General features: G+C 41.6%; 1 protein-coding gene across 1 annotated transcript in view; it reads left to right on the top strand.

The window, feature by feature from the left end:
* C8A (complement C8 alpha chain) overlaps window positions 1-19,495 on the top strand; it is a 68,985-nt gene that overhangs the window by 29,118 nt on the left and 20,372 nt on the right. Inside the window, exons 4-7 of the mRNA XM_061186529.1 lie at window positions 189-336; window positions 5,613-5,802; window positions 8,202-8,402; window positions 10,438-10,678. Coding sequence (XP_061042512.1) covers window positions 189-336; window positions 5,613-5,802; window positions 8,202-8,402; window positions 10,438-10,678 — 780 coding nt within the window. The remainder of the gene's footprint in view (window positions 1-188; window positions 337-5,612; window positions 5,803-8,201; window positions 8,403-10,437; window positions 10,679-19,495) is intronic.

Genomic DNA, 19,495 nt, shown 5'->3' with positions numbered 1-19,495 from the left:
GCTACAGGTGAGAGACATGGAGGCTGGAGGGAGGGCAGAGGCAGTGAGGATGGAAGGAGGATGGAACAGGACTGGGAAGATCGAAGGGCTATTTCAGAGGTGGAACGGACTTGGTGACTATGGATGCAGGTCGTGAGGGAGGGGGAGGAGTCCCGGACACTCTAGAAGCATCCATGACCTCTCCTCAGGTCGCTGCCTGAAACGCCACCTGGTGTGTAATGGAGACAAGGACTGCCTGGATGGCTCTGATGAGGACAACTGTGAAGATGTCAGCGTCTTGGAAGATGACTGCAGCCAGTATGACCCGATTCCAGGATCAGAGAGGGTGACCTCGGGGTGAGTCGCTGCCGGCTGGCTGTGGGGGGCAGGGCATGATTTCTCTCCAATCATGAGTATTAGTTTCAGGGAAAGAAGAGGGTCTTTGGGGGGAATCTCTCTGGAGTGTATCCTGTGAGGCCGTCCTCACCAACCCTCTAAGTGTCTTGGTCCATCTGGGCTGCTCTAACAAAATACCACACACTGGGGGGCTTATCAACAACAGAAATGTGTTTCTCACAGTTCTGAGGCTGGTAGTCTGAGATCAGGGTGTTAGCCTGGTCAGGTGAGGGTGCTCTTTCAGGCCGCAGACTCCTCGTTGTGTCCTCACATGGTGGAAGGGGCTAGGGAGCTCTGTGGGGTCTCCTTGATAAGAGCACTGATGCCATTCTTGAGGGCTCCACTCTCATGACCTAAGCGCCTCCCAAAGGTCTCCCTCCAAATACCACCACATGAGGGGTTAGAGTTTCAACATATGATTATTACAGGACATAGCTCATGTTTTCCCCTTTATGTCTCTGCCCAAGGGTCCTCCTTTCACCCTTTCCTGCTCTACTGCTCATTTCTCTTGCCCCAATTCCATTTCCAAGGCCCTTTTAAGAGGCTACACCTTCCATGAAGGCTTCCAATATCCCCAAAAGACAGCACTTCTCTGGCCCAAGTGCACTTTCCAGTAGCCCTGTTCTTACTCTGCTTTGCACTGTGGTTGCTGATATAACCAAGGCTTTAGGGTGAGATGGGGTGGGGCTTGAATCTCCACTTTGCCATTGCTGGCTTATACCTCTCAGGCCAGTTTCTTTATCTGTTGAGATCCTATCAGCCTCGATTCTAACTTTACTTCATTGTGCACCTTATGTTCATGTTTAGTCCCTTGCACACATCATACTCTTTTCTTCTGACTTCATAAAGTTAGTTCTTTCTTTCTGGAATGTCCTTCCCTGTATTCCTAACTGGTTAACTTTTTACCTAGTGTTTTGCCCTGAATTGTATCCCCCTAAAACTTGTATGTTGAAGCCCTAACCCCCAATATGATTGTATTTAGAGATAGGGCCTTTACAAAGGTAATTAAGGTCAAATGAGCTCATAAGGGTGGGGCCCTAATCCAATAGGACTGGTGTCCTTATAAGAAGAGGAAGAGACACCAGAGAGCTCTCTCTCACCTCTCACCATGTGCACAGAGAAGGGGCCATGTGAGGCTATGGCGAGAAGGTGGTCATCTGCAACCTGGGAAGAGAGGCCTCACCAGAAACCAACCCTGATGGCACCTTTCTCTTAGAATTCTAGCCTCCAGAACTGAGAACATAAATGTCTATTCTTTGAGTCATCCAGACTTGGGTATTGTATTGGGTAAGGTACTTTGCTATGACAGCCCAGCTAAGACACCTAGGCATCACCTCCTCTAGCTGGTCTTTTTGACACCCCCCCCCCCCACCTCTCAACACTGTCTAGGCTGGCTTAGTCCCCTCCTACTGTTCCCAGTGTCCCTGTGTGTCCTACTCTCCCAGGACTTATCCAACAGGGCAGAGACATCTGTTCCCCAGGCTAAGGGGTCCTCGTCATCTTCTGCTTCTCCAGCATCCAGCACAGGGCCACACTCATAGTGACACATGGTATTGTTAGTTCCCTGACACTTTGCTTTGGGCCTTGTCCCCTAACTTGAGTATAAACTCTTTGAGGGCCGAGGCTGCTCTGATTCATCTTTTTCATCTCCTCAGCCCTTATGTCAGAGCTTCCCCCAGAACAGCCTCTCACTGAGTATTGATTGCAGTGAAACAAATCAATATGACCAGCTGGACCTTTACAGATGAGGAAACAGAGAGAGACAGTATTCATCACACAGTGACCCAGCCACATGGCAGCCCACTCTGGGTCAGGTATGGGTGCTGTGAAATGCAGCTCTCATTCACTGTGGTTTAATTACCTTCAGATCACAGCCCACCTACAAGATAAGACAGAATCCTGTAAATGCATGTAGACACACACGTATGAAAAGATGATCAAATTCTTGTTTCTTTTAGACCAATAATATTAGTTTTCTTGGACTGCCATAACAAAGTACCACAAACTAGGTGGCTTAAGCAATAGAAATTTATTTTCTCAGGAGGCTAGAAGTCTCAGATGCGGGTCTCAGCAGGATTGCTTTTTCTGAGGCCTCTCTCCTTGGCTTGTGAATGGCTGTCTTCTCCCTTTGTCATCACATGGTCTTCCCGCTGTACATGGCTGTGTCCTAACTTCCTCTTCTTAGAAGGATACCAGTCCTACTGGATTAGGGCCCTCCCTAATAACTTCACTGTAACTTAATTACCTCTTTAAGCTTCCTATCACCAAAACACAGTCAAATTCTGAGGTTTTGGGAGTCAGGACTTCAACATACAAATATTGGGAGAACATATTTCAGCCTCTAACACCAATAAAAGGGGATTCTTGTTGATTTTGAAAGTGACTGTGGGATAAACAGAGTACAAGCATGAAATACTGAGGTTTTGACTTGAAAAACAATTCCCTCGTTATTGACAAAAATATTACAGACCATGACCCTGCTCTCATATGATTCAATCAGGAGATTTCAAATGTACTTGCTGATTTGTGTGCTTTGCCACACCTAACACTGAAACCAGTAGAATGGGCTCACCTCCATCCCCAGCAGCTGACATTATGGTGGTTTTTTCATTCATCTCAAGATCTCAGAGGCCTTTCCTGGTATCTTATTTTTTCTAATTTAGGCATTTCCCAGTTTTTAATTTTTATTTATTGTTACAGAAGTAATGCCTATTTGAGGTAAAAACTGAAATTCTTCCTTCACTATCCCTCACCTGGTCCCACCCACTCACCCTCTCTCTCTTCCCTCCCTAGAGCTGACCCCTGTTACCTGATTTCACAATCATGTAAAAATGCATTGACAACATACACTGTATGGAAGGTATGCCTATCAGGTGTATTGTGCATTATAGACATAAGTGTATTTTACATAAATGTGGTCAGACTGTACATATTGTCCATAACTTGCTTTTTTCACTTAATAATATATTTTGAAGATTTTCCTCCCAAATCTTCTATTGTCTTTTTCTAGGCAGCATAGTGTTCCTTAACAGGGGTCAGCAGACTATGGCCTGAACACCAAATTCAGCCTGCTGTCTATTTTTAAATAAAGTTTTATTGAAACACAGCTTCTGCCCTACAGTGGAAGAGTTCAGTAGTTGCAACAGAAACCTACGTAGCCTACAAGGCCTAAAGTATTTACTACCTGGCCCTTTGTAAAACATAAAATAAAATTTCCCAATTCTCCTATAGTGTAACTATATAATTTATTTAACTACCTCCTATTGAAAGATAGTTTTCCATTTTTCTGTTATAGACAGTGCTGCAATGAACATTCTTGCATACATAATTTTGTACCCATGTGTGACTATTTCTAAATTCCGAAAAGTAGAATGTCTCTCTTTATTTTCACTGGGGCTTCTGCAATCACATTTTTAAAATATACATAGGCTTTACTTACGGTTAGAGGTTACATTACAATCTTAGGGCTTATTGTTCTTTAGAGTTTTTCTTTGGCCCATTAGAGGGCCTGTATTTATCAGCTACAGGCAGAAACATGTTCCACAGGGGGAAAGATAGAAACTGCAGGGTAAAGACTAAGAACCCAGATTGCAGTGTCAAAAAAAATCTAGGAAAAAAATCCAGCTATGACTATAGGCAAGTTACTCAATTTTTCTGAGCTTCAATTTTTGCATTTGCAAAATTGTCATGAGGTTGAAAGTTAATGTATGCTAAATGTCTGGTATAGTGTGTATTCAATTCATCATAGCTATTATTACATCACTTCCACTAATGTGAAGAAAGAGATGGAGAAAGGAAGAGAAGAAGGAAGTGAACTTACATTGAATTTCTACTCTATGCTGGGTGCTCTACAATTATCCATTTATTCCTTTGAAGTAGGTTTTATTCACAGTTTTTCCCCTGCTCATCTGCCTTTGTGCCCTTTCACAGAGGACATAAATGAACATGACAAATGCTATGCCAGAGGTGATCACTGAATGCCATGGGAACACAGAGGAAGGACAATTGTCTGTCCAGGATAATCAAAGAAGGCAATACAGAGGACGCAACATTTGAATTGGGTCTTAAAGGCTGAGTAGGAGTTTGAGAGGCAAAGACAAGCAATCATTTTATTATCCACAACATATGAGGCTTAGATTGTTAGGTCTTATAACTCTTAGCCAACTTTCAATGATTTTGTTTGGTTAACTTTCTCTTTGTATGAAATTAAAGCAGACTTTCACCTGTTTCACATGATTTTTACCTAAATATGGTTAAACCATCCATGACCTAAAACAGAGAACTTGGGCAGATAGATTTGAAATACCCCAGAGAGGGAAGCATGGGAAATATTTCTGGAAAGGTATTGGGCTAGGGGAAAAGAAGTATTACTATCAACTGTACTTCTGTTTTACTCTGATACTCTCATTTAGACTTCACAAAAACCAGGAGAGGTAGTGTTACTATGTCTGTTCTTCAAATGAGGAAAATGAGCTTCAGGAAGTTTCTAGAATGTGTCCAAAGTCACACAGCTAGTAAATGACAGAGCTGGAAATTAAGCAGGCATCTCCCCGACCTCCACACTGTGCCTCCTCCACACTATGGCCTTTCTGAGGATTAGATCCTCAGCTTAGGACTGTGAACTACACCCAATATTTCAAACCTATTTTTTAGCAGCAAAACCTTTTCTGAAATCATACTAACAAAAACAACAGTGACATTTATTTAACACTTCATATATGCTAAGTACTCTTATGATTCCATTACTTGTTTTAACTCATTGTTTAACTCTGTGAGGGCAGTAGTATTAGCTGCTTTTTACAAATGATTAAACTGAGGCACAGAGAGGTTAGATGATCTGCCCAAGGTCACACAGCTAGATGTGGCAGAGATAGGAAACGGGTCCAGACTGTCTGGTTCCTGTGCTTGGACTCTTGATAATCATGCATATTCTTCTTCAATTTACTCAACAAATATTTAGAGGTGCCTCCCATGTGGGAGCACTGTTATACATGCTGAACGGAGTTGTCTGGCTGATCTGGTCTAAGGGAACCTGGGGGCCCAGGCCCAGTCCACTCAGTCTCCCATTGTTGCCCAAAGTGGCCCTTAAGGTACTTCAAGGAAATCTAGGGTTCCACAGAACACAGTTTGAGCAATGCTGCTCAGCCCACCAGCTACATAATGGTCCAGAGGATATTTTGTGCTATCTCTGCTCTTCCAATGCTCTCTCCCAGAAGCTGCTTGCCTTTTCAATTTAGGTATAATTTCCTGACCCAGAAAGAAGCTCAGAGCGTATACGATGTCAGGTATTATGGGGGCCAGTGTGAGACCGTATACAACGGGGAATGGAGAGAGCTTCGGTACGACTCCACCTGTGAGCGTCTCTACTATGGAGATGACGAGAAGTACTTCCGGAAACCCTACAATTTCCTGAAGTACCACTTTGAAGTAAGTCTGAACAGGGGTGCTCACAGGCCACTGGGTGGGTGCAGGGAGGGGAAGCTGTTGGTGGAGATAGATGCCTTGCTTTGGAAGATCTTATTTCCTGTAGGGTTTGCTGGTGGCTGAAGGTCCCACTGCACCTGCCCTCATGCATGCTTAGTGCTGAAGAGGCAAGGGCAGGGCCAGTGAGCCGCATACTGTAAATGGGACCACCCCCTGCTAGATCTCGGCTCCAGTCCTAAGTCAATAAAATAGATTTGGGGCCCGATTTTCTAGGCTGCTTGTCAGAAGACCTATTTCCAGGTTTTGACTCTATTAGAATAGACGTGTATCAGACCTTGAGCAGCTCACTGCCCCTGGGCGGGCCCAGGTTACTAAGATGTAAAGTGGGGGCAGGACAGGAGGTGGCTGGGGGTTCTGAGACCTGTGCTCCTGCTTCACCAAGAGCAGGTCCTCACTGATGACCTTCATCTCTTGACTTTCTGTCCGTGATTTTGTTGGAAGAAAGGGTTCCGCTATTGAGAAGTGCTTGCAAACTGCTGATGATCCCTAAGATTCTCCCCATCTTTAAAATTCTGCGGTCTCCTGGTCACCCTGTAGCTCACAACCAGCTCCGGAGCCTGCTCCTGAGCATTCATTTCTTCACCCCTCACCCTCTGGGTAAGCCGTCTACACAGCAAACCTCACTGGAGGCTTACCATGTGTCAGCTCTTCTACTTTCACACAAATTCTCCCACCGAATCCTCATCATAAGACGATGCGTCAGATATTATTATTGGCCCATTTTAGATATTAAAAACCCCAGAGACTTAGAGGGATAAAGCGCCAGGCCCAGTAGGTAAGCACAGACAAGATTTAAATCCAGATCTATCTGAACTAAGTCTGGCTATACATCTTTTAGAAGGGAGGCTAGATTATGCAAATTCTATCTATGTATCATCCACATTCTATCTATAGAGATGATAGGATGCCAGTACTCTGAACAATTATCTAGTCACATCCTCCCTCCCCCAAGTTTCTCAAGAGAAAAATATTGACAGAGGATAAGGCCAGGCTTATTGAGTCTGTTTTTAAGAAATTGGCTCTCACTATTCACAATAGCCAAGACATGGAAGCAACCTAAATGTCCATCATAAAGAAGATGTGTTGTATATGTACAAAGGAATGTTGCTCAGCCATAAAAAAGAATGAAATGTTGTCATTTGTAGCAACATGGATGGACCTGGAGATTATCACACTAAGTGAAGTAAGCCAGACAGTGAAAGACAAATACTATATGATATCACTTATATGTGGAACCTAAAAAAATAATACCAATCAACTTATTTACAAAACAGAAACAGACTCACAGACATAGAAAACAAACTCAGGGCTACCAAAGGGGAAAGGGAAGTGGGAGGGATAAATCAGGAGTATGGGATTAACAGATACACACTACTATATATAAAATAAATAAACAAGAATTTACTGTATAGCACAGGGAACTATATTCAATACTTTGTAATAACCTATAATAGAAAAGAATCTGAAGCTGTATACCTGAAACTAACACAATATTGTAAGTCAACTACAGTTTAAAAAAAAAGAAATTGGCTCTCCCCACCTCTGCCATCAGGCTCTGTCTATGATCTGGAAGACATAGACAATGCCATTTTTCTAAACTGGAGGACAGTCTAGGGCCTACGTGTCAGGCAAGATAGACTAGGTTATGCTGTGGCAAAAAGGATTCTGAAATCTCAGTGCTTTAGAGCAGCAATGCCCTACTTATTCTACTCATCCTTCCTAAGGTGGAAAAGAAACTCTCATCATCACAGACACTCAGGACCCAAACTGATGGAGCCTCCATCTCAACACATGCTCTCGTGATTAAGAGCAAACCTCTCATGGGCTCCTAACCCTCATTTCCTTGGCTCACGAGACCACGCCTCAGGTCAAGCTAGCAGAGAAATGCAATCCTGGAATGAAATAACCAAACACTTGTGGGTGGTCCCTAAGCATACCTCTGCTTAGAACTATCACCACCTGCATGCCTTTGCCCCTTTCCTCCCAGGTCCACGCCTAGACATGGCTTTCTTCTGTATCTCTCCACTGCAGAGCCAAGCAACCATCTGTTCAAGAAGGATAAGCCCGCTGGAAAGAAATACATGCTCAGAACAATATAGCATTTGATCAGAATCGTGTGTGTGTGTGTGTGTGTGTTTAAATAAATATTTTAGCAGCACCACTAAATACTAAGCACTGCTGAATTTTCTGTATTTTAGTATCAATTGGGAATAGCCTTTTAAAAGAATTATTTATAATAATCTGAAACTTTGGATATTTTACAAAGCAAAGATTTAAATATTAAGTATGAATTGGAATATAATGCTAATGCACAAGGCTAACATCTATGTGATTCTTTTCAGGCCCTGGCAGATACTACAATCTCCTCAGAGTCGTACGATGATGCAAATGACCTTTTTTCTAAAGTAAAAAATGACAAGTCTGTGTCGGCTGGAGTGACCATTGGTGTGGGCCTTGCAGGCAGCCCATTTACTGCGACTGCAGGTGTATCTGGGTCACGAGACAGTTCGTTCTTGAATAAGTTAAGCAAGTACAATCAGAAGGTATTAAAACATAATGCCCGTGTCACACAGTATTCCATAATCTATGCTGAACACGTATTACCTTAACTGCATTGAAAAGTACAGTAGTAATTGAACCTTCATTTGCTTGTGTAATTGGACATGTCTGATCAGTAGTTATCATGTTTGTTTTTCTTCTTATGCTTTCCCACACAGAATCATCACAAAGGGAATAAAATTGCACGATAAGACTAGCACTCTTATCACTTTCCCCATCCTTTTTCATGGTTACCTGGAGCACAGAGGGAAATACTTAGAATGGTCATGTCTTAAAGAGAAACAGCCAAGCCCTCTAAACCAGACTTGGAAGAATTCTAAAGCAAGCCCGGCTTTTCCAAATAGATTGGAGGGCTGGCCTGCTTAATGAATCTTTCATTTCTTCATCAAACATTTACCATTAACTGCCTATTATCCTGAGAGGTCAGACAATGCATCCTTGAGGAAGTTAGGAAGTCTGTCTAAACTGAGGTCTAAAGACTAGTACCAGCTGTCTGGATGAAGGGGGGCAGAAGTTAACAGAAGGCTGTTCTAGGTCTGGGAAACAGCATGTGCAAAGGCCTGGAGATGAGAGACTGCCTCACACAAATGTGGGATTGAAAGGACTTCCGCTGGCTGAAGCACAGGTGGGAAGGGAAAGGAGGGAGTGATGAGGATGGAGAGGTAATCAGGAGCTGGAGAAATATTCACTGAATTGATCAGAAATTTACCAAAAGCCTCAAGACATTGATACCAGAACTGGGGATTTAGTTAGGGCTCAAAACATTATTTTGGATGATGAAAATACAGTTATAAAAATTAACTTCCTCAACAAATATAAATTACAGGGCTTCCCTGGTGGCGCAGTGGTTGGGAGCCCGCCTGCCAACACAGGGGTCACGGGTTCGAGCCCTGGTCTGGGAAGATGCCACATGCCGCAGGGCAACTAAGCCCGGGCGCCACAACTATTGAGCCTGCGCTCTACAGCACGCGAGCCACAACTACTGAGCCCGTGTGCCACAACTACTGAAGCCCACACGCCTAGAGCCCGTGCTCCACAAAAAGAGAACCCACCGCAATGAGAAGCCCCGCACCTCAACGAAGAGTAATCCCCGCTCACTGCAACTAGAGAAAGCCCATGCACAGCAACAGAGACCCAATGCAACCAAAAATAAATAATAAATTTTTAAAAAAGTATATATATATATATGAATTACATTCTGGAGCTTTGCCACGAATAAGCTACTGATCTGAAGGGAAAGTACTGTTCTGAGATCTGACTGTCACAGATTCATGTGGACTTTTCTAAAAGCAGGTGGCTTCTTCCAACTTTCACTATCACTTTGGATCAAGGTTTACATTCCCTGCAAGTAAGGCTCATACATGACCCCCTTCCTCTTAAACCTATCCAACCTCACCCTCGTCCTGTGGATCCTGCTTTTCTTGATTACCAAACAGTACAAGATTACCACTAGAATGTAATCTCCATGAGGGCAGGGGCCTATCTCATTCAAGATCATGTCCTCTGCACCTAGCATAATGCATGTGACTGTAGGCACTGAAAGGTATTTGTTTAATAAATTAAGTGATATTGGCATTTCCTCATGTCATCGAAATATTCCTAAGCCTAATTTTTAATGGATACCTAATACTTGTGTAGCAGGTTGCATAATGCAGTGCTTTAATTAGAGCAGGGAGAAATGTGGAGGTGAGAATAGCCTGGGGGCCGGACAGAGGTGAGGAGCACAATGAAACACATTGTAGTAACCAACCCAGTGAAAGTTGATGAGAACTTGACCTGGACAGGGGCAGTGGGAACAGAGATGCAGACGTGGGAGAAGAAGCCAGGCTGGTGTCTAATATATGTTTGCAAAATGTAATAATACTCTGTTATATGTATTTATGTTCATACAGTTACATGTGAATATATTTATATTTCCCACAGGTACTAAATGCTGCCCTTTTGCATGATCTCATGTGGTAAAACGTATACTCTCTTTGTTCTCTTCCTTCATTCAATGGCGGTTGTTGTTACTGGCAGAAATATGGCTTCATCAGAATTTTCACAAAGGTGCAGACTGCTCATTTTAAGATGAGGAGGGAGAATATCATGTTGGATGAAGTTATGCTGCAGTCATTAATGGAGCTTCCAGAGCAGTACAATTACGGCATGTACGCCAAGTTCATCGATGACTACGGCACCCATTACATAACGTCTGGAACGATGGGTGGCATTTATGAATATATCCTGGTGCTTAACAAAGAAAGAATGGAAACAGCTGGTAAGTAGAACGGATGCTTGACACACGCAGTGTTCGATGCGAACGCCAGACATGGTTTGCAGTTTTCTAGGCACTGACTATCAGCCACGCATGATCTCATTTAGCTTCCATGACAACTCTATAAGGTAGCATTAGTATTATTATTTACAGGGACTTGAGGTTCAAAAGGGTGAAATGACTTGCTAGTAAGCACTACAAAGAGAAGTTGAACTCAGACTTGTCTGGTTCTCCAGAACCATGTGTTTTCTACTGCACCATAGTTACCTCTTCAATAATAAAGGATCTCCGGGGTTTTGCTATTTAAAATGTTAAAACATTTTAAATATAGATTCTTGGTTAATGGAACTGCCATCCAATCAGTCAGTGATGACAGAAACCTGAAGTCATCCCAGATCCCTTCTTCCCCTTCACCCCTGTAGATCTCTAAGACCCTTCAGTTCTCTCTCCTGAGCAGCTCTTGTCAACATCCCTCCTTCTTCATCCCCTCGTACAATGGTAGGCTGGGTTCCCATCTTTCACTTATTACTGCATCATCTCCTAAATGGTCTCTAGGGGAAGACTCACCCCTTCCAATCCATTCTCAACAACCGCCACCAGAAGGATCTTCTGCTTCACAGATCTTATGACATCACCTCCTTGCTTAATATCCTGACTGGCTAAACTAAAGTCTAAACTCCTTAACATGGACATCAACAATCTTCATGGTCTCACTCCAAACTGCTAGAACAGTGGTTCTCAACGCGTGGACTCCAACAAACAGTATGAGTGTCACCTGGGAACGTGTTAGAAATGCAAATTCTCAGGCTCCCATCCCAAATCTGCTAAATCAGAAACTCTGGGTGTGGGCCCAGCAGTGTGTTTTGACAAGCCCTCCAGGGGATTCTGATGCTTAATACAGTTTGAGAACCACAGATCCAGTCAACGACTGAGTAGAAGGGTGAGAGGTATATCCATATTTCAAAGCCAAGTTCAACTTCCAAGTTTCAAGAAGTTTCCCTGACTCCACCAGCCCAGGCTGGCCACTTCCTTCCTTCAACACATTCATATCAACTCCACACTGCTTAGTCTTTAAAAACAATTTTCCAAATGTTAATATTTCTCTCCTCATCTAGATAGCAAGATCCTTGAAAGCAAGCATCATGTCTGACAATTTTCTACCTCTATAGCACTCAACGCAGGGTGAGCGGGCAAAACAAGACATGGAGTTTGAAAGCGGGCATTCACTTAGATTCCTGGCTAGGGTCATTCATTAACTCATCCATCTATTCATGTATCCATTCTTTTATAATTCAAATATCTATTGAGTATCTATTATGTGTTTGTGTTAGGGAAACAAAGGTGAGCAAATCTAAATACAGTCCTTAACATCTTGTAGCACAATACAAACTGCAGATTGAAACCCAACAGTAGGTCTTTTTTTTTTTTTTTTTTTTGAGTGGGAGAACTTTACAGGTTTTTTTCCCTTGAATTTTATTTTATTATTTATTTTTTATACAGCAAGTTCTTATTAGTTATCTATTTTATACATATTGTGTATATATGTCAGTCCCAATCTCCCAATTCATCCCAGCACCACATCCACCCCCCCTGCTTTCCCCCCCCCCTTGGTGTCCATACATTTGTTCTCTACATCTGTGTCTCTCCAATAGTAGGTCTTGATACCAATGTATGGAACACAAACATTTTGAACAACACAGAACAGAATAAAAAATATCATAGTGGGTTGCAGGTAGTGACGATAAATTATTGCTTCAAGAAAATTTTGCCAGTTAAAGACATGTACACATGGACAGAGTCATGATACAAAATAAATAGTTCAGGAGAGATCAGTGTAAAAAGAGTTTGAAAAAGTTAATTCAAGTGGATCTTTTTAGAGTCACTCAAAAACACGAGGAAGGAAAAAGAGCTAACATTTGTTGAGTACTAACTAAGTTCCAGGACTGTTTCGTACATTCTCATTTAATTTTCTCGACAACATTTGGAGGTTAGTGTAATTCTAGTTTTAGCCCCAGAAATGCTGAGGCTCCTTAGGGAAGTTAATTGCTTGGCCCAGGGCTGCAGGAAGCTGGCGTCAGAGCCCTGGACCTGGGGTCTTTCCACCACGTGGTTGTGGTAGACCCTTTCATTTGGGCTCTGTCTTTGGTGGTGGATTACTAATTAATTGCCTGGGGTATCTCGAGCCCCTCCTCTTTAAAATCTGTGAGGCAGAAATGGGCTTCCAATGTGGTTAATATTCAAAAGGAGCCCACTAACGAATTGTCCCAGGGATAATTACCTCAGCTCTGTTTATAGAAAACCATATGTCGATAATAGCACAATTTGCTATTTGGGAAGAGCTGATTTTCTATAAATCCGGAAGGTTAGTGTTGCTTTTCTATAAATATGGAAATGTGCTAATCATCACCTCATCTGCTGGAGACTGCTAATAAATCAGAATGTCATTTACATATTAACCTACAAAGAACAAAAACATCTACCTTCTTTCCCTTTGACAAATAGAATCATGCACACCCTCTCTCCATGTTTGATGTTTGTCTAATATTCTCTTTGTCGCTTTTTCATCCTCTCTCTCACTCCCTTTCCCCTCTCTCTCTCTCCTCTTTTTCAATGTCTTTTTTCTCTCTGTGTATCTTTGATCTAATGACTTTAACAATATTTATATTCTATCAAGTGCTTTGTTTCTAAGAAATACCCCGTGTGGTATATACATTCATGTCCTCAAAGAGCTGAGCTTGGAATGGAATGATTTAAGTGAACACATGGGCTGGTTTGCTCTGGGGGAATCTTTTGTCCTTGGGTTTGCCTCAGATCCTCTATGGGTTCATCCCAGAGGATGCACAAGGCTGTTTTCTTCTAATGTGTTCTTTAGATAAAATGCTTCTCCCCCAAAGAGAGCATGAAACCATCCATCAAAAATCAGGGGATGTCTTGGATGTTGGGGAGGTGATGTTAGACTTCAGTGGGACCCTAGACTTTCCTCAAGGGCTGCTGCTGACAGCTTTCTACCTTCTACAGGAATCAGTATGGATTTGGGCTTGAATTTCTGGATTTAGATTTTTTTTCTCCTTCATCCCTTCTTTGGAGCTCCTATTATTTGTCTTTGTATAAAGATCTGACAAAGAGAATAGTGCATTCACCATCTGGCTGCTTTGGAGTCTGGCCTTATTACAGAGCTGATAATTTACCTAGGACAGGGCAAGTACTTCAGTGACACTGTTCTATTCATGTATGTTTCCTGCCTTCTTTTGCACATGCTGTGCTGTCAGCCTCCAAAGCACTTTCCTGTCTTGCCAGCCTGACAGATTTCAACTCATTCTTTTGAACTTGTATGGGCAGCCCCACCTCCGTGAAACCTGCCCTGATATTCCTCTGCACATTCTTCCATAGTTTTGTTCATTCAGACATGCATTCATCAACCATGTTAATTGAGTTTGTATCATGTGCCAGGTGAACAAAATCGATATGGTTCCTGTTCTTGCAAAGCTCACAATCTAGTGGAGGAAACTAAATAAACAGCCAAAAATCCAGATGTTATCCTTGGTTCCTCCTTTACTTCTTGCCCCTCATCAGTGAGACATGTCATCTTTACTTCTAAAGCATATGTGGCATCTGTCCACATCTCTATTACCATCTAACTGGTCCAAACAACTATGATCTCTCATCTGGCCACTGCTAGAATATGATGGCTTTTCTTTCTTTTCTTTCTCTTTTTTCTCTTTCCTTTCCTTTCCTTTCCTTTCCTTCCTCCCTCCCTCCCTCCCTTCCTCCCTTCCTCCCTTCCTTCCTTCCTTCCTTCCTTTCTTTCTTTTCTTTTCTTGTTGTTGTCATCATTGTTGTCCTGCTAACACTCTAACATAGCAAGCTTATTTTAGCCTACAGCCTTGGTACTAGCTATTCTCTCTGTCTGGGCTATCCTTCTCTCTGATGTTTGCATAGCTGTATTCTAATCATTCAGATCTCAACTTAAATGCCCCCTTTTCAGAAAGGCCTTTTCTGACCATGTGGCAAGTCCCTCTTTGTTATAGCACCCTATTTTAATTCTCAGAACATCACTATATATTCTGTAATTACCACGCTCACATGCTTATTTGTTTATTGTCAACCTCCTTCTTCTAGTATGCATGTTCCATGAAAGCAGGGGCCTCATATGTTTTGTTCACTGTTATATATTCATTTCCTAGAACAGTGCCTGGTCTTAATAACTTCTGTTGAGTGAGCTAATGAATAGATACATATAAAATTGCAAATTGTGATAAGAGCTGGCTAGAAAATGAACAGGTCGTAGAAATAGAGAATAACTGTGGGAGGAGAAGGAAAAGACAATCACTTAGTTTAGGATTATCTGGGAAAGTCTCTGGGATTAACTGGGATAAGGTCCAAAAGATATTCAGAAGGAGACTCCAAAGACAAGAAAGAGGGAGGATGTCCTGGGCAGAGTGGACAGCCTGCCATGTTTGAGAACTGAAATAAGCAACGTGTGGCTAAAGGCTGCGGGTGAAGGGAGGATGGAGGGAGCTGAGGTTGGAAGCAGCTGCAGAGCGTCTTGCTGGTCATGGTAAGAAGTATGGACCGTGTCTGCAGTGAAATGGGAAACCACTGCAGGGTTATCAGCAGAGCAGTGCCATGGTCTAATCTCTGTGTAGGCAGGTTGTTCCACTACTATACAGAGCACGGATTAGATGGGGTGTGAGTGGACTCAGGGAGCACAGTTAGAAGACTCTTGTTGACATCCAGGTAGGGAATAAAGAATGGAGATGAAAGAATATGATCTATTAGGGACATATTTTGAAAGCAGAGTTTAGATAATTTACAGATGGCCTGGGTGTGAATTGTGAGGTGTACTCCTTCTACATTACATTACATTATATTTACATTACATTATATTACATTACATTACATTATTTTCCTTCTACATTATATTTCTAACACACACACACACACACACACACACACACACACATATTAGGGCAAGAAGAACATGATGAGTTTGCCTGGGAGGGCCAGCTTCCTGGGAGAGATGCCTCCAGGCATTTGGAAATACGGCAGGGATTCTGGAGGCAAGAGAAGAATCCAGAATATATATATATATATTTTTTTTAGTATATATATTTTATATATATATATAATATTAATTCATACACTATACTAATGGTAATTGTCTTTATTTGTCTCTTCTACTAGACAATGAACTAGACCCCCTTTTTTGGCTCATGTAGATAGGTCCTGACATATTTGGCTCAGCTTCTGTGCCCTTTGTCTCTCAAAATGCAATATGAAATAGAGTTTCTTATCAGTTAAGGAATCTAAGTAAATCTGATAAGATACCTCCATGGGGATGCTGTAATGGAAACCATGCATGGAATAGAAAGTAAACTAATAGCCCTCAAGGCTCTAAAAGTTCATGATTTTATAGTTTGGGGCCATATTGAAAGGGCTCTGCAAAGAGCTTACAAAACATGACTTCTATTGATGCTCTGCTGGTGAGAAGCCAGTAGCATTTCATGGCCCCATAAAAGCCATTAGGCAATGTGGTAGTAAAAAGAGTTCTTTTTACAAAGATGTCTTTGCTTTTCATGTAGGTCCTGCCATTTAAAAGCTAAAACTTTGCATCTCTGAGTCTCAGTTTTCCCATAACTAATGTATGGATAATAAACTACTGCAAAAGGCTCTTATGAGAATTAGCTCTAAAAAGCACGTGATAAATAAAACACGGTCTAAACGGTAGTTACTATTATGGTTTACAGTTTTAGGTGGGATTGTAAGTAGCAAATATCATTTGATCAAGGTCTGTGGAATGAAAAAATATGCCGGCAGATGGTAGCAAGGAATCCAGATTTTGGAGTCAGACACATCTGGGTGGGGATCTTGGTTCTACCATTTAGCAGTTGCATGACCTTGATCAGGGTACTTAATTTCTCTGAACCTTAGTTTTTTCAAGACCCAAATAGGAATGATAACAAGGGTTTGAGAATAATTCCAAGTACATCTTGCATGATAAGTGTTTAAGTAGATAGTTTTCCCTTTAATGCAGGATATTAGGATAGCTTAGTGTTTGAAAATATGGGTTCTGTCACTTATTAGCTGTGTGATTACCAGCAGATTATTTAATCATTTTAAGTCTCAATTTTCTCACCTGTTAAGCTGGAGGTATTAATGGCATTTAACTTATAGAGTAATTGTGAGGAATAAGTGAACTTATCCACAGAAAATATTTAGTGTAATGCTCAGGCTCTAATGAGCACTCGATAAGCATCAATTGCTGAAAAAGGTTCTAATTTAGATTCCTTGGGTTCAAATCTCATCTCCATCACTTATCAACCATGTGACCCTCAGGCAAATTAACCTCTTCATGCCTCAGTTTCCTGTTTCCTTAAATGAGACAATGACAGTAATACTTCATAGGATTGTTATGAATATGAAATGAAACAATCTGTGTGATCAGGTGGCCCAGTGCCTGGCATATAGTAAGAGTTTAAAAATGGTACCTATTATTGCTACACTATGTTGATGTTACTATTACCATATTTATTATTCCCTGCTTTCCAGTTATTAACTCTATAATGTTAACTGTCCTCTCATCTGTAAAGTGGGGACAATAAGACAACATATCTCATAGGGCTCTGCAATTGGTCAGCTCTGAAACACTGTTCAAATGGAAGGGAAATCATTATCATTATGTCCAGCCTGCAGTGGGCAATATTTCTGCTGTAGACTTGGAGACTCATCAATCATGCCTCCTCCACCACCTGCCCATTTTTTAAATCAAGGTCATTCATTTCTTTCTCTAGAGCTTCATCCAGTTTTGGAGGGACTGCTCCTCCCATTGATCAAGGTCAATTTGAATTCTCATCACTATCTTTCAAGGTGGTAACAACTCTGCCTAAATCAGTGCCTGCATTCCATTATGCCTCCCCTTGATGGGTGCCAGGTAACAGTGACCCTGGAAAAGATCCTTCTAGTGAGAGTGCAGTACATTCAGCCAGTTATTGGTCATTGCCCTCTAGCTGGGGTCCTTGGCCAACTGGTCTACCACCTAACACACTGGGTAGAAAAAGTCACAGGGACATGACTAAAATCTCACTAAAGCTGATGTCAATTATACTTCTACATTCTCTTCCTCCATCTTCCTTTTCTCTATTTATTCATTCCTTCAGTTTTTCATTCAACATTTATTAAGCACACATAACATGGTAAGCACTGTCTAGATACCAACATGGGTCCTCTTATCTCATATAGAAGGTAATGGGGTTTCTCTGTTATAATCATCTGATTATAGTCAGGGATGACTTATTAAAGGACAACCAAATTGATTACTACCTAAAATGAATTAACAAATTATCTTTTATTCACTGAACTTAGAATTAACTGGTTCTAATAAAATATATTTGCATATAAAAACTCCTAAGGTTGGTAAAATATAATCATTCACATCTGGTATTGAAGATGATCTTCATAATAGCTTATGAGGAATTGTATTATTTTTCCCAATTTTATAGAGAGAAAGCTGAGGTTCAAAGACCCAAAGTAAATGGCTCAACATGATTCAGTTAGTTTTGAACTAAGGTCTTCTGATGTAGAGTTTGTGTATTGTCCCGCACCATTTCCCCACACTTCTGTCATTCATTCTGATACTATAGTCCAGGGGCTTAGACTCTAGCAGCACTGGTAAGATGGTCAACAGTTAATGAACATTTCATTATGTGGCAGACACTGAGTTAGGCACTTTAAATGCACTATCTCATTTAATCCTCAGGAAAGACCGAGGAAGAGAATACTATAATCCCCAATTTACAAATGAAGAACTGAAACTCAGCAATGTTAAATAACTTGTGCAAGGTCAAGTTCATCTTGTTATTATGGGTGGAGCCAGAAGTCAGCGTGAGAACCTGTGACGTTAACCAACATGTTGTAATGCCTCAGAGATGTTTTACCTAGGATTTTTCAAACTGCACACCACAGCCCATTAGCAGATTGTAAGAGAAATTTAGTGGGTCATGACCAGCATTTAACAAAATGAAATAGAATACAATAAGAGGGAAATCATCAGAGAGCATCACACAAAGTATGGTTAAGTATTGCAACTTATTTCAGCTGGATGTAAGTGGGCTGGGTCATGATCTAAAATGTATTGCTTACTTTTGGGGGTAGTCAAACAAGCATTAGACATACTGTCTTAACCCAGTGTGCTCCACTGACTGTGGACATGTATCTAATCACTTTAAATAAAGGGAAACTCATCAACAGCCATAATGAAGGCATTAGGAAGTATATTAGTTGGGGTTCTCCATATACTTTACATATATATGTAAAGAGATTTCTTATAAAAAATTGGCTCACATAACTATGGAAACTGACAAGTCCCAAGATCTGCATTTGGCAAGCTGTGGACCCAGGGGAGTTAATGGTTTAGTTCCAGTCTGATTTCAAAGGCCTGAGAATCAGGGGAGCTGAGGGTGTAGTCCCGGTCTGAAGGTTGGCAGGCTTGAGACCCAGAAAGAGCTGATGTTTTAGTTTGAGTCCGAAGGCAAGAAAAAAGCCAATTTTCCAGCTCAAGGCAGTCAGGCAGGAAGAATCCTCTCTTACTCGGGGGAGGGTAAGATTTTTGTCTATTCAGAACTTCTACTGGTTGAATGAAATCCACCCACTTTAGGGAGGGCAATCTGCTTTGCTCAGGTTACCAATTTAAATGTTAATCTCATCCAAAAACACCCTCACAGGAACACCCAGAATAATGTTGACCGAGTATCTGGACACCCTGGCCCAGTCAAATTGACACATAAAATTAACCATCACAGGAAGGTGGTCAAGGGGGAAAGG

The sequence above is a fragment of the Eubalaena glacialis genome, chromosome 3 (assembly GCF_028564815.1).
Source record: "Eubalaena glacialis isolate mEubGla1 chromosome 3, mEubGla1.1.hap2.+ XY, whole genome shotgun sequence".
NCBI lineage: Eukaryota > Metazoa > Chordata > Mammalia > Artiodactyla > Balaenidae > Eubalaena > Eubalaena glacialis.
Note: the sequence above shows the minus strand (reverse complement) of the source record. Positions and strands in the feature narration are given on the sequence as shown.